The 26,008-nt window shown below is 40.8% G+C and overlaps 1 protein-coding gene across 1 annotated transcript in view; it reads right to left on the reverse strand.

The window, feature by feature from the left end:
* Positions 1 to 1,467: 1,467 nt before the first annotated feature.
* Positions 1,468 to 26,008, reverse strand: part of FOXO1 (forkhead box O1) — a 62,599-nt gene continuing 38,058 nt past the window's right edge. The window contains exons 2-3 of the mRNA XM_054382358.1: positions 1,889 to 3,245; positions 1,468 to 1,479 (exon numbers count right to left, since the gene is read on the reverse strand). Of these exons, the coding sequence (XP_054238333.1) occupies positions 1,902 to 3,245 (1,344 nt within the window). The 3' untranslated portion in view covers positions 1,468 to 1,479; positions 1,889 to 1,901. The remainder of the gene's footprint in view (positions 1,480 to 1,888; positions 3,246 to 26,008) is intronic.

Below are 26,008 nucleotides of genomic sequence, written 5' to 3' on the forward strand. Positions count from 1 at the left end.
TAATGCTCTCCTCTACCCTGAAGTTCATATATTTGTGTAACTTTGTCACTTACTTCATCTTTCTTCTTAAAAATAAGTGTAATGTTTTGTGCTGCAATAGGTGTCCCATGAGCTTTAGCCTCCCACTCAGAAGTATCACTTTTGCTGCTTCGAACATATTGCATTACAACAGCAATGCTGACAAACCCTAAAACTATAGTGCTAATTAAGATAAGTTTTCATTAATTTTACTAAAATGGTGAATTTTCCCCACAAGATCCTGCTCTTGAATGCACAAACATTATGAGACCTCCATGAAATAAATATAAATGTAAAGCATTATACAAGCATCTAACAATGAATACTTAACGCTTTGTGGTAGTCAAAGTTAAAATGATAGTAGAAGCAGATGACATTTCTAAAAATGCATATATAAAAGTGATTAAATATTTTTTAAACATGAAGTTGTCTATATTTATACATCACACAACAAAAAAAAAGGGACAGAAATGTTTTGTATTCAAGATCCTTATTAAGTTTTTCCTTTATTAGCACTCCCAAGTGCTAGGGAAATCTATAAAAACATGTACTTAATCCTGTTAAAATACTGTACAAAATGAAGAAGTTATGAATGCTGCCAGATCTCAGTTGTTTTTTTGTTTGTTTTGGTTTTTTTACTTTGTCTGTATAACAAAAGTAGACTTTAATTATAAGAAAAATAGCTTGGAAAGTATTCCAAAAATTATCTTAAATCCAACAACAAAGTCATTAGTCTAACAATGAAATCCAGATACATTCTTGCATAAAATTTACATGAATACAGGTAACTTACCAAATGGCATTTAACCTACTGTTTGCTTTGAATAGTCAGTGAGTTTAGTAGGATCGTATTTAACAGGCTGTTTTGTTCCCATATGAAATGTGTGGCAATTTTGAGTAAAATAATGTAGTTCATACTACTGCAAGGCAAGTCCACAGTTATCTCAATTCATCAAAACACAGGTAATATCAACGGAGGTTAAACTTACTTAGGGCATGAGATCATCACAGTATTCTTACAAAAGTTTATAAACTTTTCTTGGACCAAAACAGATAGTCTTAAAAAACAATTCTTCTACAGGTCATACTGTACAAAACCAAAAGCACAACATGATGTAAGTAAGAGTCTTTTGCTGTGATTATATGGTGTAGTGAATTTGGCACTTCAGAGTAATGAAACTTCCAATGGCACAGTTCTTATCTACAGCAGCACATAACCTGCAAACCTTGGGCAAACATCCTGTACAGGAAAATACTCTGTCTGCTGCCAACTCCGACGAAAGGAAGAAAAAAGAAAAAGGGAAAAAAAAAGAAACAAAACAAAACACAAAAAAGACCCCAAAGAAAGCTAGTGCACGCGCACAGCTCTGTCAAGAAAATTAAAAAGGAAGGCGAAGGACATCTTTGTACTGCTTTTCTCAGTTCCTGCTGTCAGACAAGTCTGGAGAATTTAACTGTAGCCTAGGAAGAAAAGGGGAAAAAAAAAAGAAACAACAAAAAGAACAAATTAACATTCATGCCAAAAGACTAAATCTATTAAAATAAGCTCAAACTAACTTTAAAATATCTTTAATAAGGACAAAAATATTCATTAACTGTTAGTTACCAGCAAGTTTGGTTTTGTTTTTGTTTTTTTAAATCTTAACAGCAAAACATTAGTGATCCATATGAAGTAACAAAAGTTGGTACACAGCGATGCTAACGCCTGGTGCAAACCTGATTTTCAAATTAAGAAAGGACTGGAGAAAGTGACTGACTGTAATAGAAGCACTTCACATGCCCACATAGATGACCAGCCAAATTTTGAGCATTGTGTCACGTCTTTTCCTTTTAGTAGTTTCTCAGATTTATTATAAAAAGCACAGCTTACCTCCTACTACATCCTAGCCTGACACCCAACTGTGTGTGGTTGTCTTTACGCTGTGCTGAAAACTTTGGTTAGGCAATACACTGTCAAAGTTAAAATCTAATGTTTCTCCATCCATAAGGTCATTACGGATAATCGACTCCATGTCACAGTCCAACCGTTCAATTAACATGTCATCTAAGTCACTAGGAAGCTTCTCCTGGTGGAGGGAAACAATTCCCACCCTTCCATAGCCATTGCAGCTGTTAACAGGGGCATATGGGTTCATAGCATTCATCTGCATTGGGTGACTCATAGGCACTTGTAACGAAGTCTTCACTGTCGACAAGCGGTTTAGACCTGATGTGTGTGACATGGTGTTCACTGTGTGTGACAAGGCACGACCATTAACCGCAGGTGTTGGCTGGCTATGTCCTTGGTGAGGGCGGGTATTAGGGTTCATCATTTTGTTGTGAGGCGGTTGACTACCGTAAGTTGGCATCACCGAGTTAGCAACCATCAGCACACTTTGGCCCAGTGCCCTGCCACCAGCCTGGGAAACACCAGTGTCTACTGATGCCAAGATATCACTGTGCGGTGGAGAATCGGAAGTCAGTAACTCCTTCAGCAGTCCCGCAGGGCAGTTATATTGGTTCATCGATCCATAGCTTGATTTACTGTCTTGAAGAGTCTGCATAGGAATCTGGGGCAAAGAGTTCATGCTAGCTTGAGCATACGTAAATTTCCTGTAGTCTGGATTTGGGGAACCTATACTTGTAGTCGAGGAAGCAAACGAGTAACCTGGTGTCTGTTGCATCAGGGTAGCAGATGAAGACTGGGTTGACACAGTCATTGATGTATTAGGTGATAAGAGATTAAGGTTATCCAAAAGATTTTCCATGTTCTCAGAATTACTCATCTCTGAAAGGCTGGGTAGAGTAGAAGTCATTTTGCTGGCTGACGACGGGTATACCATGGAGTGCACGTCCCCTTCACCAAGATCATCTTGCTCTGGCAAAATAGGAGAAAGTCTTCCACTAATTGTACTAGCATTAGAGCTAGTTCTAGGTCGAAATGTACTCCAGTTATCAAAGTCGTCATTACTGTGAGAGCTGGGACTTGCAGGCCACTTCGAGAACTGTGATCCAGGGCTGTCACCATTTCCCTCTTGACCAGACTGAAGGGATGCTTTTTTCTTGGCGGCTCTGCCTCTGCTTTTGGCAAATTTGCTGTTGTTATCCATGGATGCTGCTCGCCTCCTGGGAGATTTGCCACTTTTTCCTCCTTCAGGATTGAGCATCCACCAGGAACTCTTCCCTGTTCCCTCATTCTGCACTCTGATGAACTTGCTGTGCAGAGACAGGTTGTGACGGATTGAATTCTGAAAAACAAAATAAGGTGTAAGGAATGAAGGAAACACACATCTTTTGTGGTGTATTAACATTTGTCTTTGCAAACATACTCTCACTTTGTTTGAAAACATAAGGGTAATCATGAGATGGGAAAGCCTGCCAGTCTAGAAACATCTTTTATCAGCTCACCACTGAGAACTGGCTGAAACAAGCTTGCTAAGAGTTGTCATGTTAATTTGTCTGTCATGTGCCCTGATCACATCTGGCATCATAAAAAATTTAAATAAAATATCAAAGGAGCTGTTCTGAAACACAAATTTCTCGTAAAGGAGACAAAACGTATTAGAAGACCAAGAACAAGAATAAGGCTGAAGATCTTCTCATCAGTTTCACTCTAAAGAGTTGAACCTGATTGTACTTTAGGGATATGTTTGGGATTTTAATTATTTTTTCCAAAGTTCAGGAATGCTAGATTCTGTTCTTAAAACAGGTTATCATCTTGCACATCCCTAAATCTTGCAAACATGCCTGCCTGTGAGTACAGCCACTGAGCACTAGTGAGATTTATATTACTTGTGCTATGTGAGAAAACATATGTAGAAAACCAGCTGAGGATTAAGTTCTATTTTTTATAAATAAGCATACAGCTGCCTTTGCTGTATTTCCCAACACAGAGTGATGCCTGGGACAGCAGCATCTCCATAAATTTCTTCTTTCACCCTCTCTACTCTACCTTTCCTCCCATGTACTTCTGCCTTCCCAAAGATGCATATCTTTCCCTGTTGCCTATACATCCAGCTGACTGAAGAAAAGCAGCTGAGACTGTAAGGAGACATGCCAGGTGAAAACAATCATCTCACAGGGCATGGCTCAAAACTGAGACAACAGGCTCAAATTCCCAGCAACAGCCATGACCATGTTGTGGACCACAGAACGCAAACCAGCCCATGCAGGCCTGGCCACCTGCAGAGCTCAACAGCAATCCTGGGATCAAAAAAGGAGACCTTTAGCAGATGAAGGCAGCAGCTCTAAGGCATGCAATGTCTAACAGGCAGCAATGTCTTTAGACTATCCCCACAGGAGTGCAGCTTCACCCAACTTAAACAGCTTCACTTGAACTTAAAATTCTTTACTTTGGGGGTGATGAAGCACTGGAACAGGCTGCCAAGAGAGGCTGTGGAGTCTCTTTCTCTGAAGACTTTCAAACCCCACCTGGATGCATTCCTGTGCAATCTGATCTAGACGTACCTATGCTAGCAGGGCAGTTGGACCAGATGACTTCCAGAGGTCCCTTCCAAGCCTTACCATTCTATGATTCTGTGACAGCAGAACATGGCCTCATGGCAGCTCATTGTTCAACCAGCACAGCAAGGACTCAAACTGTATGCCTAGCCTCAGAAGCCTTTCCAACCTCTCTTTCCCTGCCAAAGAACCATCTTTAACAAATTATCCCAGTTAAACAAACACTAGCAACAGTTTTTGAGTGTTTCCTTATCCAATTTTGAAAGGAAGCCCTTCTCATACTAATTAATTAACACAGGACTCTATCTCTTCACTGCAGGTAACCCTGCAATCAAAATCTCATCATCCATCTAGCTACAGGACATTAGTGAAGGCCTTGAAATTTTATTTTTACACCAGGTGTAGCTAACACATCAGGAGGATAAGCCCAAAAACCCATCTTTGAACTTGCCCACAGCCCCAAAGACTGACCAGGAAGCCTTGTGAGGTCAGCCTGGCACAGCATGTTGTTTTCACTCAAGGGCCACAGCTGAATCCCTATCTGACACAAATCCAGCTCTAGAAATGTCGCAAGAAAGTTGCTCTGCACGTCTGTTGATTAAAAAACCTCCTGCGCCAGTTCATTTTTTTTTTTTACTGTATTTTGTAAACATACCCAGTTGGCTCAGGCTTAGTGTTTACTATCACAATAGACATATCAAACACACAAAACATCAGGCAGAGAAAATACCATGCTAAGGCTCAGTCTCCTCTTCTCTGAAACAGAAGTGTTAAATATTTAAGAAATCACTGCTATTCCTTAGTCATCAAAAATGTTATAATCTGGTATTATTGTATTGAGGACATCTGAGGTCGCTCTTTGAGTAACAGAGCTGTCTCCTAACTCTGCCAGCAATGAAAAAAAAAAAAAATTTTCCTAACAGGAAAAGGTTTGCGGCCCAGAGCTTGTTACATAAATTCCTGTTTTTCACACAGCCAGCAGGACATTAAAGAAGCTATGATTTACTAACTTGGAAAAAGTGTTGAAGAGGTAAATCTTGTGAAAATATGCACTGCTGTTAATGATGTTGTGTCTACAAATCTTTGCCAGATGCAAACATGACCTGATAAAAAAAGTATAGTTTCAGGGGTGGATCTTGGCAGCTGGAGGTGCAGTGCAGCTGTCAGCGGCCCAGGCACTCCGCTGCACCACCGGCCCCAGCACGCTGTGAGATGCCTTCAGCTGTGGCTTTGAGTGGGACGTGGAAGCAAAGCCTCCCAAAACCTGGTCTGAATGACGTGAAAAGCAAGCCATCGCATTTTAAGGCGAGTTTCTGCACAGCGGCGATGCATCCCAGATTGCTTGACAGCATCTGCGCTGGAATGTTATCAAAACCGTGTCAGGACCACAGCAGGGCTGCTGCCACCTGTGGGGTGTCTCCTGGGACTGAGTTTTTGCCTTTCGTGTGAAGTGCAGAGAGCAGAGAGCCTCCACTCCTGTTAGGTCTGCAAACCAACTTCACACCACACTTCATTCAGCGTATGGACATGGAACTGTGGATTTGCTTATCCACATACTTGTTGATTTAAAATCCACAATACGCAAAACCAGTATCTGCTAAAAACGACGTGATGAGCACCTACCAGCTAATAACACTGGTGAAGCCAAGAACACTATTCCTTTGAATATACACAGTCATAAGTCAGCTCAACTTCCAACATTTCCTGCGGACGAATCGCACTGCTGCAAAAGCGTCCTGCTTGCTGCTCTTTTATGCAACAAAAAAAATTAGCCTGAAGAAGAGGAGGCTCAGGGGAGACCTTATTGCTCTCTGCAACTACCTGAAGGGTGGTCGTAGTCAGGTGGGGGTTGGTCTCTTCTCCCAGGCAACCAGTGACAGAACAAGAGGACACAGTCTCAAGCTGTGCCAGGGGAGGTTTAGGCTGGATGTTAGGAAGAAATTCTTCACAGAAAGAGGGATTGGCCATTGGAATGGGCTGCCCAGGGAGGTGGTGGAGTCACAGTCCCTGGAGTGTTTTAAAATAAGACTGGAGGAGGCACTTAGTGCCATGGTTTAGTTGATTAGATGGTGTTGGGTGATAGGTTGGACTAGATGATCTCAAAGGTCTTTTCCAACCTGGCTAATTCTGTGATTCTGTAACTCAAACTGCTTTATGTTTTAAAATAATTAAAGAAATAAATGTCTCAACCATTTAATCCCTGGGTGCAAGTAGCTCTGCTGATACCTAATACTGCATTTAAACCTGGGATATTCATGCTGAAATCTGCAACTTAAGTGGATTAATTGCTGCAAAAAATAATATATCTCCATTATAATTAAAGATGAGGCATTTAATTATCTTCCAGTAAATTGTTTTCCTAAAGAGAAACGCTCAAAAACACAATTGCTTTGTTAAATTTGACAACATTGTAGGCCTGTATTTACTGAAGCAAGACCACAACAGTCACTCAGGCTGCCTTTCCTCTGTCCCAACTGTTACAATATATGAAGGAGAGGGAAGCAGAGCTCCTGTTGCAGAGTTCCTGTTTAACGCTTTTGCAAACCCCTCTAAGGATCTAACTGGATCTGTGAGTATCCAGGGAGCTGCAAATCCCATACTTTGTAAAAGCACCTACAATTGCCCATGTTTTCTCCCACCTGCATGCACTCACACTCGGGCACAGGCAACACCAATTCAGCCACAGTGCTGCGACAGCTGCCTAAGGAACCCAGGCAACAGTTGATACATTTTAGAACAACAAGTGGATTTGCTATCCAGGTGCATATGCTGATGGTATTGTGTCAAGGGTTAGGGGTGGGTCAGGCACTAAAGGGATGAGAGATGCTATTAACCCCTCTTCCAAACCAGGACATAGAGCAATAAAGCACGCCATGGCACCTCCAAAAGTAGATTCATTAGTAACTGGTAACAAAAACAAAAGGAACTGGCTTCTGGAGGCAGACGACATAACAAAGTAGGAAGCCATAAGAGCAGGATTGCTTCCATAGTAAACAGCCCAAGCATTTATATTAAAATTAACAGCCTAATGACTGTGCATCCATTTTTCATTCAGAAGGTGTCTCAGCAGTTCACTGCTTTTTAGACCTCATTCAGGCAGAAAGTCTACACATGTTGCTAGTCAGCTTGCACTGCCATCAGCTGAAACGGTTGCAGAGTGACTGTAGTTGTCAGATCTCTCCAGGGAATATCTGAAATGGATAAATGGATTTGGAAGCTGGAGATCAACTTTGAAGGAATAAACACTCAAGGCTGGTTCTGCTGTGATGCCCTAAGACAATCACAATTAAAAAAAAAAAAAAAAAAAAAAGAGAGAGAGAAAGAGAAGAAGGGAGGAGATTCTCATTTATTTTAACTGATAGTTGGAGCCTGTTGCAACAGAAACATGGTGACTCTACAGCAGGTCCAGATATTCCACTCACCCTCCTCATGGAGCCCCAATGGCAAGCATTAGTCTAAAAAAGAAGTCGTAAAAAAACTCCTCAGAAAGTATACAAAGGACAGGAAGTTCACCAGCACAGATGCTCAAGGTTTCTTCAGTATTAACAGATGAACAGCAGCCACAGGGGCTAACCAATGGTAAACGGCACCATGTAGCATCTATCCAAGGTTAAGCTAGACCATGCCTGGAGAAACAGGCAGGTCTGCTTGGAATAGTTATACTGCCTGCATCCACTTTGCTGTGGTATCAAACCATCCTGTCAAATTTGCAAGAGCAGGATCAGGAGGCTAAGGAGGAAAGACAACATTGATAATCCCAGAAGCATCAGAATTTCCTTTAGTACAACAGTCTGGTGTAAGACAATCCTGTTTGTCTTACCTAATCCCTATAAGCTACAAAAAGTTCAGATGCAGATGCTGCATACAGAGCTTGGGTTTGCCTAAGAGCTAGTGTGAAACACTCAAAAGCAATTGGTCAACAGATAGCACATTAGTTCATAAACACCCTTAGCTGCATTTCTCTCTCTAAAGGGTTCAAGATAGCACAGTGTGCAACACAGCTGCACGTCTGGCTGCTTGCAGTGTCAAAGACTTCAAATGCTAATGAAATGGCTATCTTTGCCACCAACTGCAGAATTCTTTGATTACAGCTCAGAAACCTTCCATGTTGCCAGACAAGAGCATGGACAAAAAGCATGTCACTATGCCTCAGGTCAAACAGTTGTATTTAGAAGATGGTGGCAATTTGCCACCTGCAGCTGCATGAAGCTGGAAGGGCAGGATTTCCTCCCAAACAGGTCATGCATTTTTGAGTCCTTTGTTCTTGAGGGGGTGCTTTTGTTTGACTTGATTTTTGTCCTGCAGTGTTACATGGCTAAGAATTGTCCCCTGCAAAAAGTGCAGAAACACTTCAGTCTTACTAGAAGGGCCCTTGCACTGTTTCTTTCTGCTTTTCATTATGGGTGGTGGCACAGTTAGAGTCTTTCCCAGATCACCACCCATGAAAGACCATCTCCAAATATAGGGATAATTCCATAGACTGTTCCATCAGATGTCAGTAATGCATCCCTTCTTCCATTCATGAATGTTATCACTATATGGCTATACATCTCTCCTGCACAGAAGGGCGTCTTCTGTGTCTACATGTCAGTGGCATTCATTAAGTCCTGTACATCCTGCAGTTGATTTCACAGATTTATATTCTTCTATGCTTCCTTCTTATAGCTGTATTAGACTGAAAAACTTTGGACACCAAAGAGGTTTGGCCATCCTCCAGGTTGCATCTTAATGCAACATGTGGCACCAGGGGCTGGATAGGATTTCACAACCACTGGAGCTTTCTCCTCCAGAGCATAGTATGTAAAAAACACATGCACAGCTCCAGACACCGATGTTTAAAGGATTTGGCTCTGCATACTTACATGTCAGAACTGGCAACTCTACTGACATGTTTTTCAGTAATCCCCAATTGCTATCCCCAGACACCATCCCCTTCATTCTAGGTAAACTCCTTTGACATACTTTTCCACCATAGCAGTTTGGACACTTCTAATAAGATGATAACACCTGCCTACTTTCCCTACGTGGGCATTTGAAAGAATGAGTATAAACACCATAAACAAGGTAAAGCACAGTATAAGAATTACACAGAGCAAGCACACACCTGGATACTGTTCCACATGTGATAAGCCCAACCAAACTTCTTATGTTCACCCACATGTTTTGTGTACCTCCAAGAGAGAGACAGAGCCACACTCATGTCAAAGATCACCTGCAACAGTGCCAATAATCCATTTTGTAACTACATTTATTTCCCTAACCACAATACAGGCATGATATAATATCAACACAGCTTACATCAAGTATATAAACATTTGCTAGCATTTTAAAGCCAAGTAAACTAAGTGACACTGATTAGGAAAAACAACAGACGAAGATGCATATGAAAATTTTGAGATCTTTAAAAAAGGATTTTTCAAGTGGAACTTCCTCCCTCTCTGGTAAAATCATCAGGAAATCCAAGGCAACCAACAGGTTTATATAAAATCCCTTGGTTTTCAGGGGTGATAGGAAGGCAACAAAAAGCAGCAAAATGTTACTAAAACAAACAACAACAACAAAAAAAAAAGCCACCAACATTAAAAAAAAAAAAAGGACACCAAACAGCCATTAGGATCATACAAACATTGGGCAGCACAGAAAACAATGGAAGAAATAAATGCCAGATGAAAACAATTCAAAGATAGCAAGGATAACTATGTATTTGATAGTTTAGACAAATCCTAGTATCACCTTTACAAAACTGATGCTGTAGCCTTTGTATTCCAACAGGTGGAAAGCAAGTGTTTGACAAATAGGATGGTTCTGTTATTGGTAAGTAAACATTTCTGTTTTCTACAAATATGGAACATCTATATGTGTGCATATATCTATGCATATATATACAGATCTAGCTTATGATGATGAAGTCTTTCACTAGTGACACAGGACACCAACACTGAGGCCTCACTGAAGAGGAACATTTCAAAGTCAGGATGCCCTTATAACTGGGGTGTCTCCTCCTCCCCTCTTTAAGAGTTCTCAGACTTCTGACCTTTGCAAACAGCCTGTGCTGCAATTATCTCAGTAGCACAAAAATCAGTAAAGCGGGAGAACACATGCGGAACTTGGGTGCCCTGACATCAGTCCCAGGTGCTATCATAGAAAATAGAGATGAACAATTCAATTAATAAACCATCAGAGGTAAGGGATATAGTGAATGTACTTTAAAACAGTGCCACAGAACATAGGCCAACAGGTGTACAAGAAAAATACATCTTTTTTTGTTCAAGAAAGGTAAGGGAGAGAACACCTGCAGATACGCCAATGTCACCACTGTAAGACAGTGAGGTCAGGATTAGCACCATGCACCATTGCTTATGTGTGCTCAGCAAAGGGATTCAAACCATTACAATCACCTGTAGTGCAATAAGCCCTGAGGACAGCTGCTGCCTCGTAAAAGGCAGGTGAGCTCTCTCACAGTTATTCACACAGCAAGCCGGAATGCAGCTGTCCAAGAGACAGAGGCACTACAGCAGTGGCAACAGTTTGAGGCAAAGCTGTCCTTAAACACAGAGCACAAGCAGATTATTGCAAGGAAAATATGAACCACCTTTACAGGCAAAGCATATTTAAATAAATAAATGAAAATGTAGAGTAGTAAAGTAGCAGTTCATCCATACAACGCTAAAATGACTAATAGCTTTAACGTTCTGTTCTGCGACTATAGTAAAGACAGACTTAGGGGAGTTTTTTTTTTTTCAGCTGGTAGGGATAATTATGATCAGTAGGACAAAAAAATGTTAATCACTCATTTCCTGTTTAACAGACAGCCTGTTTCACCTCTGCCACTCTCCACGGTTACACCCAATCCATCACAAAGACTACAGCACTGTTTATAGAAACCTTCCCCCTCTTTTTTATTTTTCTTTCTAAAACTAAGCTTTTATTGACATTTGTTAGCTGTAATGAAGAGGCACAAATGTGTATACATGCTAAATATATCGATATAAATTAGACCAGCAGATTAGGTTAAAAGGAACACTACAAAACACATTCTCGTCAATAAGAAGCAATACAGTGAGAAATAGGCCAAAGTCTCAGTGTAAACCACAGAGGCCAGAATCATCCTAGTCCGAAAACAGGTCACTAGCCTTTGTGCATATGAAGAGAACTTCCAAGAATTAAGAAAGAAAAAAAAAAAAAAGAGGAAAAAAAAAACCCCACACAAAACCCAACAACAACAGATATGCAGATATGATTACTGCAAAAGCCTAAACATCATATATGAAACAATTGGAAAGATCCTGAGATGCCACATAAGCCTTACATGCTGAAAGCCCTGCATAATGACCAATTAAGTCATTTGCCACTGGCCTAGGTAAAGGCACAAGCAGACCTAATACTGAATGTTTGGCTTCAGCTGGATGCTGTACTAGGGAGCACAAATCTTCTCTTCATCTTCATGGACTGCTCTTTACTTTCACAAAATCACTGACAGCCTAAAGGGTCGGAATGATTGTCAGAGATTTATAAGCAATAGACTACCCACAACAGTGGTAAATGAGTTAGAACTGAGCCTGGTAAAGCAAAGCAGGATGTATTGGAGACATGGGCTAAACCCAGGACACTTGCCCCATTCACTGTGCTGCCCTTGGGACAGCCATGGCTGCAAAGGCATGAGGACTTCATGCAGATTCAACAACACTCACATGCTAGACCTCTCCTTAGAGACAAGGAGAAGGAGCAGCTGCCAATTTGCAGCCATGGATCCACAGATGGAGCCAAGTGCACCTGCGGCACTATGTCCAGAACTCCAACAGTACACAAACTCATCTGACAAGGGCAGGAGAGAGATGTTTTCCTTGTTAGCAGGAAAGGCACCAAGACTGTATTTCTTGCCTTGGGAAGCAACATAGCAAGGGGGGGTGTACAGATGTAATAATATAAAAAGTTGAGTTGACTGAGCCTTTGTGTAGATTGAAGAAAAAATTAAAAAAAAAAAAGAAATCTCCTTATTGCACTTGTATTGGCGTAGCAGAGGAAGGCTTTTCCTTTAGCAAGCAAAGGACTCAAATTCTCCGGACATGGGTGTCACTGACCACTAGTTTTTCAGAAACAAAGAGTCAATGAAAGCAGCAAGCTTCCTCTGCAGCAGGGTTTGCTGTGCCCCACAGGAAATCCCTGGCCAAAGGAAACTGCAAATCTTGTAAAAAGAAGGGCAAAGCCTTCCATTTACAGGCTGAACAGTATCTTACGTTACATCTCACTATGCATTTGATCTTTACTTTGACAACAGCAAGTGCCAGGATAGGCTAGTAAAATTTTAGTATGGTCCCCAAAACTACAAAAAGAAAAATTAAAGAGAATTGAGTGGGATTTTTGGTTGGTTTAGAGACTCTTCACTACATCTAAGGTAAATGCAGTAAGGTAGAGGCTGAAGGTATCACATCTGTAAGGGGTCAGTGGCAACTTAAAAAAAAAAAAAAAACAACCACCGTCTGAATTTCACCTAACCCAGTAATTACCTGATGTTGCTGTAGTAACCAAAAGAAACTGAGGAAAGAAGACAGGGACATTCCTTTTTCCTTTAGTTGTTTGGTATGTGAATACGGTCCAGTGTATAAAGCCACTGCTTTTACTATTTACTTTTCCTCTATTCACAGTTCTCCTTTTACCTGCCTCATATATAAAACAAAAACAAACTATTAGCATAAAAAATAAATTTCTTGCAAACAAACTATTAGCATAAAAAATAAATTTCTTTTTTTAGTACAATAGCTTAAACAGGATCAGATTTAAGTTCTCTTTAAACCACTACACCATCTGCAAATATGTAGATAAAGGATACTGCTTTACACAGTCAATATTTATCCATTTTTCTTTCTGTTCTTTTTTCCTCATACTTGTTCTTTACTCCAAAGTTACAAGAAGCAAGTACCAAATTCCAAATACTCTTCTTTGTACATGCTGGAGGCAGCACATACTCTAGGTATTGTGTTTCTACCCAGCTTTTTTGAACACAGTTTGCCTTGATACTTTTCTCCCCCACCACAGAAGCGTGCCAGACCACCAACACGCTCTCTTCAAGAGAGCTTTCTAATTCAAGCTTAGTGGATTTTACATAACATGATTTACTACTACAATGCCCACAAAAAGTGCTCATCCGAATTTCGTTATAGCCTTGCGTTATAATCCAGCATGTATTGCCCCTCTCCAGTGCCTGGCCAGTTGCACCCACCCTCTTTCACGTAAGGTGTGATTTATACTTAAAGGGGTTTCAGTTTATTTTCTCACAGGAGGGTCCTGGCACTCAGAGGAGTCCTGAAGGGTGGCTGCATTGCTGATGCCAGCCTCTTCCTCTCAAGCACTGCTTTCCGTGACATTCTCCAGGCTGCAGTTTCCAGAAACGCTGGGGCTCATCACTGGGTTTTATGACATCTGCTCAGCATTATAAACCCAGAGTCGGCCAATCTTGAAAAACACGTAGTACCAACTCTAAACCAAGTTACCCCCAGACATGCTCACAACTTTCAGAAGGCTACAGGTAGCAAAGTACTATTTCTTAGAGCAAGCTGGGCATACAGAGGAGGGAAATCTAAAGAGCAATTTTTCTTCCCTCACACCCGTTTTGGAAGCATTCCTATTTTCCCTCACTACTTTAGGTTGTGCTCTGTACTTAACCTACCCTTATTAAATCAAAGAACTATTTACTATCTACATACTGGCAAGTCTGCATTCCCATCAAATGTCATCTGGCAACAGTGACTTAAAACCATCAGTTCTGTATTTACTTGCTTTCCTCCTTCCCAAACAAGAAAAGTGAAAAGGACAAGAAAAAGCTATGCTTTTAATGACAATAATGGAATTAACAGAGCCCAAGAGCTCTGGTGCATTGGCATTCATTGCTATACCCTAACATCCCAGGTGTTTAAAACAGCAAAATATTACAATGAGGGAAATAAAAAGGAAGATAAGCTATGCCATTGTGGTTTGAGACCTATTACATACACATCTGCTGCTAGAGAGCTGCAGGACCTCACTAGACACAAATTAAGACAGCTCATAGAGTGGGATACTGTTCTGCAAAAATGAGCTTCGTTAGGCATTTTGGATGCTATTTTTCTCCTTATAACTAGGTTTAATGAATCTCCCCTCCTTACTGTTTCTCTCCATTTGATATCTAGTCTCACTGTGGCTGCTCAGAGCAGACTTTGCTCCTTCCTTGATTCCCCTGAACAGAGCCTGACACAAGGAGTCTCCATGTGCACTGAAGACTGCCAGGTGCAACAGGATGCATCCCAGGAAGGACATTGCCGTCAAAACGCTGGTTTTGAAAAGCCTCCCATCCCCCTTCACTAATCCCACAAACTCAGAAAGCTCTTATCACCTTTCAGATTAGGCTCCCTCCTCCCACAGGTCACAGTCTTTGCTTGGTCCAAACCACCACCACTGCTCCCATCCCCCCACAATGAAAAAAGCCCATGAGTAACAGGGCAGCCTGAGCCTGCCTGGCTAGTTCTTCAGATTTAAGGACTGTAACATCCAATTTTGCAATCACAAAGGCTGACATGGGCCTCCCATGCCTTTGCCCGAAGGTGAAGAAGGCATAGGGGTGCTCCCCCAGCTTTCCCCAGACATGTACTGAAGCACTGTGGCAGAAGCATAGCAGAGTCAGGGAGCTAAAATGCCCTAATCAATTGAAAGGGCTGCAGCAAGGAAGTCTTAAGACACTCTAAAGGGTCTTGCTCACTATTTGCCTCCCCTGACAGCTTTTGCTTCTTTTAAATACCACATCCTAGCTTTCCCTCCTGTAGATGGTCAGAGAGGAAAGCAACACAGCTCTCATGAAGTTCTGAAGATGCATAAGCTCTTTTCTTGAGTGAATTGGCTTGCTAGGTCAGAATGGGACAATAAAAAAAAAAAAACCCACGCCACAACTTCATAGGACACAAACTTACATCAGATTAAAAATAGCAGGAATGTCAGCAGTAGGAGCTGTCATTTGCAATAGCTATCAAGACACAGGAAGTTATTTACTCTCTGGATCACATAAGGGCGTCTTTAAAAACAAGGATGAAACAGGAAAAAAGGCAAGCACATTTACTGGGGCATATTTTCCAATATTATTTCTCTAGGCAAGTTTGTTTATGAAGCTTTATAATTTGTCACTTGTACATCTATGGGTTTATGTCCACAGATTCATTAAAGTGCTGGCAAACTCCAGCAGACACTGCAGAGCCCTTGCTGCTCTTGTTTAATTCGGGGATGATTTTCAATTTTTGAAGATATTACAGGGAATGTTTGCACGTTTGCTTTTTGTTTTAAAACATAAATTACAGTCTTCCCCTTGAAAGTCAGGTGTTTTCAAGTATTTTGTTTGTTGATTATTCTTGTAGTCATAACTTACGTAGAGTATTTGGCAGGCCATGCCTTTCTCTGGTAAAACATTTGTTTTTACTTTTTCAGTTATTGTTTAGATCCAGGTCATAACATGCTTCAGGTTGTTTTGAACAGTAAAGAGGAAATAAGCAATATTTTAACTTATATCACACTGTAATAACATTAAGTGCCTACACAGCAATATGCTGCCTATTCAGTACTTCTTCCTGCCTGCTGCTGACTTACAACAGTAAGAAGATAATTCTTAACTTTACACAACTTTGTAACCTATAAGCATAGCTATGATTTGGCTCACAAGCATGGTCAGAACAAAACACAAACAGGAGCAAGAAACAGGACGTTAAAAACAGTGCAGAATATAAAGTAACCATATTTGCTGGAGTTTGGTTTTGAAATCATAGGAAAACAAACAAAGCTCTTCTAGGGTCTGCTCACATGTAAGGAGGCACTGCAGGTAACACAGCTGGGGAAAGGCAGAGCCCCAGCAAGGCACTGTTTGCCTATGTTCACCCTGACACTAAAGCAGAGTGTTAGGAAAGAGACTTTGAACTATGTGCCATCGCTGCTGCTCATCAGGATCCCCAGCTGCTGTGGACATGATTACTAACCCATTGTGACTCTTCAGAAGATGCCCTTTGGACTAAGGGGGGAAAAAAAAAAGAGAGACATTGTTCAAAAGTCACACAATTCATGCAAAATAGTGTCTGCACCAAGGCAGAAATTACAGAAATACATTTCAGGAATTTCTCAAGGATTTTTTCTGTAGGCCTAAATTGGACACTATCTTTCAAGCTTTCAATTCTCATGCAGCAGGATTTTTGCCTCCATTAACGAAGTCACAGGAATCTAAATAAATAAGAGGGGAGAAACATGACTTTTTCACTACATGTTTTCCCTTGGTCATCTTCATGAAAAATATATCTTCAAAATTTAAGAGTTTGAGTTTTGACGTAACATCATATTCATGCCTCAAGTCCTCCAAGCATGCAGGATCAAAACCCCAATTCTTTCTGTTCCCAAAAGGCAGAGTGAATGACCTCACCTAAAGCCTCATTTTGGATCCCCCTAAAGTTGGAAGTTCTCATTTTCTAGGAAAAATACAGACTTCTGACCCAAAAATAAAGGTGCTTGGCAAGATAACTCCATCTCCCCACACACATCTACAATCTACCCAAGCAAACCACAGTGCACTTACAGCCATCCAAAAATACCCATCTTTTGGAGATGGAACACATTTACCAACTTACCTGCAGAACACTTTTAGCAAAGCAGCAACAACAGAAGAATTCCTCCCCATCTATCCCTGAATTTAAAGTGTGTGACTAAAGTACAAGGAAACATGCAAGAAAGAGTAGATCTGCTCATGTGTAAATCCTAAGAGCTCATCAACATTTTTGAACTGTAAACTTCCAAAGTTTTTATGTCAGCCCCTGAAACAAAGCAACTGGGGATTGTGCTGAACCAGGTTATTGCCAACCAGGCATTAAAAGCTGCCTCAGAGATAGTTTTCCTAAAGAAAATGATTCTTCCCTTTCTCTCTCTCTCCACCAGCTGCATGCATGCCAGGCTTCACACGAGACAGTATCATTCTCTACTTTTATTTTACATTACATTTAGGGTTGACAAATTTACAAAAGAGCCTCTCCAACAGAGCAACATGGTACTGGACCCTCTGTCCTACGAAGTTGATATATGACTTTCAAGAAAGCAGTGGTAGGAGTTGAGAGCACACATAAATAATTGCAGTATATCTGCATTTACATTTAAGCAGTATTAAATGTATCTACTTCACAGTGTGTGGCTTTAAATAATAATAGGAACACCTACCTAGTCTATCCTTTCTTCATCCTTCCCTCTTCCCTGACACAATTCTATTCCAGGAGAAAAATAGGAATAAAATCAGAGAAGATAACCACAGAATAATTTTCTGCTCATAGGACAGAGTTTTGACCTCAACATTTACAAGCTAGTTGTTGTTTGCTGCAAGATGAAGTCTGTATCTCTTAAAAGAACTACAATTAACAATTGCTCTGATTTAACTACATGCTCCTCATTTGCCTAGAAAGGAGAGGGAACTGAAGGAAAGAAGAACATTTCTTACAAGACTGGCTTTGTAAAAAGGGTACTTCCCAAAGTCAGCTTTAGAGCAATAATCTGGACCTTGTACCCTGAAGATATCTAGGCACTAAGTATTTTAACAAAGTCTAGTATCCCCTTAGACACTCCCTTTTAATGAAATAATCAAGGCATCATCTAAGCTCCTACCACTTAGAAACGTATTGCAAACATCATATTCAAATAACGGAAACTGGTACAACGGCCATGGACTTGAACCTCCTTTTTCCTCCTCCATCAATTATTCAAGGATCCTTCATTCACTCCTCCACTGCTGTCTGCTTCCTTCAACGTCAGGCATCTCTGGGACATCTGATAAGGAAGCTCAGAGTTATCTTGCTTAAAGTTTGCCTAACAATAGAAGCCATCACACACACACAAATTCAACACATTTGACAGACTTTCCAAGGAGAGCAGTAGTTGAGTGACTTTGACAACAAAAAAATTAAAAATCTTCATGCTCTGCAGCTCTTTCAAAAAAGTTAAGTGATATTTTATCAGAGAAGATAATTTTTTTAGCAATTCTCACCTATTTCCATATATTTTTCTGCTAAGTATATAGATGTTAAAAGACTCAAGATTGAGCATGATCAACAAAAGCATTAAAATACACATTCACCCCTAGGAAGAACAGTACAGAAGTCTAATTTATATGAATTCTCCACAGCTGCACCAATTTCTGTGCAGAAAAAGAGACACAGAAACACATTTAAAGCAGATTTAAAGGTCTTTTACCCCAAGAAAGACCACAGAGAGTGCATCAGTGACAAGCAGGTTGCTTTCTGGCACAGTTAAGGGCACACCTCAACTTTTGCATCAGCTTGCATGACTCCTCTACATTGCCACAGAGGTTGCCTACTTCTCAAACAGCCTTAACCATGCGGATTTCTACTTTTTCAGTTAAATCAATTGGCAAATTCACATCCTCTCTACTGAAGCTGTTCTCAGCTTCAAGTCCACAGCCACTTAGGGCCTCCAAATTAAAATCCTTCAGACAGCATCTGGGGGAGGTAGTGGCAGTCAAATCTCCTCACTCTGATTGACCTGGCTTTCCTGTAATCCTGGCTTAAATGCACCTGCATCACAGGAAGAAAATAGACAATTTCAAGTTGCTGACTCCAGAAAAAGAACAAGAACCACTTAACATTAAATCCAGCCCCCAGACTTTGTCAAAAGGACAATTTAAAGGATAATGTCAGAGGAGATTTACACAAGTATGAGAGCAGAGTACACTCAAACAGCAACTGCTTCTGGAGAAACACTGAGGAGTCATAAAAAACCCAGAATATTTAAGAAACCAGAACTACAGAGGAGGATTCATAACTCTGCAGACAGTGCATGGAGGAAAGCTCTCTCAGCCCAGGTTCTGGTGCCTGCTAAATTGCAGCAAATAGTTTGGTTATAGTGATGCAGCTCAACTCACTGAGCCTGTAACCAGAAATGCAGGCAACCCAGATGACTTCAGAGTAAGAAAATCCTCTGAAAGACATACTGACCAAAGGAGAAGGCAACATTGTCATTCTTCCATACACTCCAGTGGTTCTTCAAAATCCTGACTCCTAAGCACTAAGAAATGTGGTCAATGCAACAAGTTTCCCCATACAGAACATATTCTTCCACACCTCAGCTGCCGTCCCCTGAACCTGCACGTTACTGGACACAAGACTGTTATTGACCAAAATTTTCCTTCTCCTTTTTTTTCCTCCTGCTCACTGCAAGTTTACTTTATTTCTACCAGAGTGATGACATCTCCAGAACTGGGACAGAACACTGGCACTCTCCTCAATCAAGAAACCAGCTCCCCCACACCAATTCCCAGTGGCAAACGCTGCTGGTAAACAAGTTTCTATGATTCAATACATGGACAAAACTTAACACTGCTCAAGTCAACAGAAACTTAGAATTTATTTCTCTGTGTCCAACATCCATTTTCTATTGAAGATATTAAAATACTTTGATTAGCACTGCTAGTTCTACTATACGAAGATCTGTTCTGCTTTAGTACTATTTTTCCTTTGCCTACATTTTGATACAATATGCTTGAACGTTGTGGTTTTTTTTTTTCCCATCCTACCAGCCCCAAGGTAAGAAAAAAGTCAGTAAAGGCAGCATAGAGAGTACTTGTGAAGACTGAAGACCACAATGATGATTTGCAGGTCACAATAGAGGAGGCTGACGCTCCCACTGGTATTTTGGTTGTTGACTTTCTTAATCACTTCAAGAAAGTTGTAATACCGAACAATAAGAGCAATAATAACGAACAATAAGGGCAATAATGAACAATAAGGGCAATAACGAACAGTCATGAAGAATAACTTTCTCTCCCAAGCACAGTTCTCCCCAGTCGGTCGAGTCACAGATCCTTGTGACACGCATTAAGTTGCTCTCCCTCAACTCTGGCACCACTGCTGACAGGCACTTCTCCCAGCCCGGTGCACATGGAAAGGTTGAGGGAGAGGAGGAGGGAGATGAACAGGTGCCTGGCACCTTTGTCAGATGTTGAGAAAACACCTTTTTCTCTAGCACAGAAAAGGAAGCAGACAGCAAGAGCTGCAAGCAGCATGCCTCAGCCATGGCAGCACGCACGCACATGTACACGCATTTCCTCTGGCCTCACAAAAACAATGAAGTGTGGGGAGGCCGGCTCTTATAAAGCATGTACCAGCTATATATATATATAAAATTAGGAAAGCAGCTGCTTCAGAAGCTTGGTCACCCTTTTATCATCAACAGGGCTTTAATTAGCACCCATCTGCTTCCTGTTTTATACTACAGAACTAACTTTCACCTGCTTCAGCAAAACACCCCTTCTCCCAAATGCATATACACAGACACACATGAACAGTTAACTAACACAGTTACACTTAAGTAATTAACATCAAAAATCCTTGTTCTGAGTATCTGGGCTATTTATTTGCTTTAAAAAAAAAAAAAAAAAGTAAGCTTTGCCAGAGCTATCAAATATTTCTGCCCACACCTTTAAATCACGCACATTATATGCTTCACCATTAATTAATTGGCACACAGGGACCCCAGAGGAGGACTGGAGCCCTGTGGTACTGGCACTGTACTACAGAGAGTCTGCCCAGAGGACTCACAATGGAAGTGTGGGTTTTTCCTGAGGTCTGTCACACACATGAAAGGATTTATGAATAAACAATGGCAAGGCTGATAGTTAAGAATGGATTCAAATTCACCCCATTGTTTGAAGAGAAGAAACAACACACAGAAGAAAAATATTACTGAGGGAGGAAATAGCTTCACCTTTGAATTTCCTGACATTTTTCCTCCCACGCTTTTCCCCTTCACGCATCAATTATTTATTTATTTTGCAGGAAGAAGACAAGTGAAAGTTAAGTACACCAGCAAAGCTACGTGCTGTCAGACCTGCTCACCTCTCCTGCATGGAGGAGCTACCGGTGCTTGAAAGCTTGCCAGGCATGTGGTATCCAGAGAGCAAAACAAGAGCAAACAAAACACCAGGAGAAAGAATTGTTTGGCAACAGCTGAGCAAGAAGCACCGCTTGCCTGCTCCAGGGCCCAGCTATAAGAACTGGAAGAGGAGCAAGTGAGAAAAGGAACAGTATTTGTAAGGACACTACATAAGTTGTATGAATATACAAAGCTTTTTCAAACTTATGGCTGCATGTTGAAGAAAGGAATCTTCCTTAGCACACATTTAGCATCAGCTACCAACTTCAGTGCTGCTTCTGCCAAAATACACCTGTCAACCTGCTCAACTCACGCTCCAAGTCATGGATCAGGAGGACATCATTCTCTCTTTACAGTTAGAAAACTCACCTTCAACAGCTTTCCCAGATGCAGAAAGTTGATCTAATTATTAATTACGAGTTTTCTCCCACAGTGCTCTTGAAGGTGATTCACCTCCAGAAGGCTATCTTGGAAGCCTGAGAATTCTTTTCCATTCATGTGAAATCTTAAACCATTTGCTAAGTTGGGGATTTAACTTTTCAGAGCCTGTCAATTAAATAGAAGAGTCACAAGAACAGGTAAACATATACTCCAGTATGAACCATGGCAAGTGCATTTATTCCCCTTTCTTTCCCAATTAGTGACCAAAACAGTTCTCCTGATATCCTCCTTATTAAAGAACTTTTCTGTTTCATTTTTTGGAGTTGGAATAAAAAGAGAAGGGGAAAGCAAACATCTCTAAATTGAACAGTAAAATAAAAATAAAAGCAATCTCAGTAAAGAGAATTTCAGCTCTTATCCCTTGATGCAGCCACTCATGGTGTTACCATGGGCAACCAGCCTACAGTAGCTTCCTGTGCCTCCTACATGATCAACCAAGGGGAGATCACATTGTTGACAACACCAGAAGGAGCTACACTAGCAACCCAAAACTGTTGGTTGTAGGACTCAGAGTGCTCAGACTAGGTTCCCTAAGAAAACTATTTGTAACATACTATTCATTTGATATCAAAACAGCTCACCAAAGGATCTTCTACTTCTGTGCACATAGATACAGGGGAAATGGAGATACTTGTCCAACATCACACACATCTGATAACGAATAAGAATTGTCCTTCAAAAATAAAGACCGAGTCTTTTTTATGAACCTGCAACTTCCAAAAGTTCTCTCCTCAATTCTTCTGCTATGTCATTGTCTAGCAAAGTCAGGACCTCATGCATACACTAAGAGAGGTACTAGTGAAGGGAACGAGCTGTTTCTAGAAAAGAAAATCAAATGAAAACAAGCAGGCTTCCAGGTACAATGCATGCTCTGAGCATGTGAAATCAGTGAGAAAGGAAGGAACAAATCGAGCATCAAATGTGAGAACTCCAAGTATTCCTTGAAAAAAAAAGTGGCTCACTTCTAACTCAGCTGCTGCAATCAGATATGGAAAGAATAGGTGCACTAAAGTCTTGGCATGTTTGGTGTTTTTCTTGGGGTTTTTCTATTTATTTATTTATTTTGTTGTTTTTTAAAGATGTTACAGATTTTGTTCATTGATAAAACCAAATAATACATTTTCTACTAAAAAAAAAAAAATTATAACCTTGTGTCTTTACCTAGAAGATTGCACCATCACTTAGATATTTTAGCCATGATATCTCAATCAACATATTACAAAACTTCATCCAGGACTGAAACAACAGATTGTCTCAAGAGCAAATGACAAAATATTTGTACCAGAAATCCTGGCAACATTGCGTGCAGATGGGTTTCTGAAAAATGGGGTTCCAAGAATAAGTCACCCATGGCTCCAAAAATAAGAGTTAAAATCAAATAAAAGCTGGATGTTCTCTTAGCAGGGCACTGCAGTCCCTCCCCAGGGACCCACCCTCGCCACACACACGAGACACTTGCTAACCACAAAGCCTCTGAAGTCTGAGCTTCACCTAAATACACAAGACTAGGGGAACACAACCAAGTTCGACATCCTTTGCTATGTGACCCAGAAAATGGTGCACTGTGGTGTGGCCAGACACCTCACTGTCAATGGACTTGAACCTGTGCACCAAGGCAGCCCCAAAATTGCATGGCCACCACCTACAGGGGTTCTAAGCTGCAGCAGGAGAGGAACCACTCTGTCAAGCAGGGGCAAGAACATCTCTGCCTGTGGTTGGAGATTTTGGGGTGCTGAACAGGTCTCTCAACCTGCAAGGCACAGCTGGGACCACCTCCAAAACGCTTGCTCTCCTCAAAGCACCGGGGCAAGTGCCATGTGAACTGAGGCTCAAAGACATGTCATGCTTCGGTGAGGGGAGCACCAGAGCATGACTGCACCGGGGCAGAAACATATGTCTGAGACTACTTTTACAAACAGGGATGGAGAAATTTAAAACTTGCAGGTTGTTTCTTCTCCTCCCCTTTTTTAAGGGGAATTGGAAGCAAAGTTCATTGGATGGTATTGAGCTTTCTTTTAAACGATTCCTGAGTTTTGGGATGCACTGCATTCAAGGCTGTTTGGCTTTAAGAACCTTAGTCAGGCAACTAGGTTTACTGTATTTGTTTGTTTGTTTTACTGACCTGATAGGAAGCTACAGAGTATTTTGAAACATAAGAAAATGGATCCTTGTTTCAAAAGACGTATGTAGTCAATATATTCCTAATCCCTAGAACCTAGAGCCTTCAATAAACTTCACTATTAGCTTGTCTTCCTTGGCAATGGCCAACTTGACATATATAAAAATTGTCCATAAAGGCTATGCAAAAGGAGTGATGTCTGGTAGGAGACAGGCACATATTACCTTACATATTACACATATTACATTCTAGCCTGAGATGGAAGAGCTAATACCATTTTTTAAAACTTCAGCATTCGACTAAGACCAAACTTGTCCGTTAAGATGTTTAAATAACTGGCTTTGACATGTTTTGCATGAAAGACTGAAAAATGTAATATGGATATGAGGGAAAGAGAAGTGAAACGAGAATTGGATAATGACATTTCCTGATGAAAAAGAGCACTACAGTCTGGTGCACAAAAGTAAACTGTGCCTTCCCTCCCCCCTTTCTTTCTTCTCCATGCTCCCTCTATATTTGAAGTTGGGTTTGTTTTTTTTTTTAAGATTAAGAGATGACATAAAAATCAGGGCTTAAATTAAAAGCTTGGTCACAATCAGTAGAGCCCAAGAGGAACAGAAAACAAACTTAGCACCTCGTAACATCAGCAGATACAGTACACACCTGTATTTTTGGTTATAATAACTACAAAGCCACCTCCTGAATTTTACTGATTCTCTGATAACAGGGATTCCAACTTACAACCCTGAGTTTTCAAGAAAAAAAAAAAAGCTGTTGCTGTTACCACGGCAGCAATCTAGAATATACACTATTCTCAGCATCTAATCAGTTCAAACAATAATTAGGCCAAAACTTAGCTTCTTCCACCCAAAAAGTCAACAATCATGCATCAAGCTGATGAGTTGAGACTCTCAACCACTTCCCAGCATTTTACTGGCTCTCCAACGTATTCATCCTACTTTGCCCAAATACATTTCATCTCCATTGGATTAGTTATGTGCAATTTTTGTTGCTTCCACACATTCAAGGTTTATTTAAGATGTACTGCAAACTTCTCTGTAAAAATGACATGCATAGGCAAGAGGCTGGAATCAATGCTCATCCAACAGACAGAATCTGCCGATGACCATACAGATTACTGCTGCCAAAAGAAAAGCTTGAATTCACAGGCAAGACTCTCTGCCCCAAATACTTACTGCATCTACCTAAGTGTTCACTGGATCTATTAAACAACCTGGTTACTCAGGACAAGCACTATTACACTATTACATGCCAATTCAAAGTTTTGCCCAATAAAGGTAGTCAAAACTTCCTGTCACAGTTCAAAAAAAAAAATTAAAGATAGTCTTCTATTTCTTGAAAAGAGCTAGGACAAGAGGAAATGGGCTTGTTTAAATTATGCCAGAGAAGGTTTAGATTATATATTAGGAAAGATTTCTTTACTGAAAGCCTGGTGAGGTGTTGAAACAGGCTGCTCAGGGAGGTGCTAGAGTCACCACCCCTGGAGGTGTTCAAGAAGTGTGTAGATGTGGTGTTTCAGGATATAATTTAGTGGCCATAGTGGTTGGTTACAATTGGACTTGATCATCTTAAGGGTCTTTTCCAACCTTAATGATTCTATGATTCTAGGCATCTTTGTACAGTTCAAATAAATAATGAGGGAACTACCAACACGAACACAAGAAAAACAGCAGGGACTTAAAGGCCAGTGATAAACAAACAGTCTAACTCCACACGATATTTCTGTCTTTAGAAGCATGGGAAGGGCCATTCATTGACAAACCAAAACCAACAAGTCTGCAGTCCTGCTGGACCCCACAAAAATGCAAACTCTGCTTCAAAATGTTCCTTGTTAAAGAGAAGAGATGGCAACATGATTAAGTAAGACTTTATTGCACACTGCTCCCTTCCTTTCTCGCCTGGAGCCAAAGTTCAGCAAAACTGTATGAAGTTAAAATCGTTTCAACTGAAGATGACTTCTTTGGTATGAGGAAAGGCAGAAGGCAGATCCCTGAAACATGCCATGTTCATGCAAATACCAGCTGTAGGAGGACACTGGCA

This window comes from Indicator indicator, chromosome 1 (genome assembly GCF_027791375.1).
Source record: "Indicator indicator isolate 239-I01 chromosome 1, UM_Iind_1.1, whole genome shotgun sequence".
Classification (NCBI taxonomy): domain Eukaryota; kingdom Metazoa; phylum Chordata; class Aves; order Piciformes; family Indicatoridae; genus Indicator; species Indicator indicator.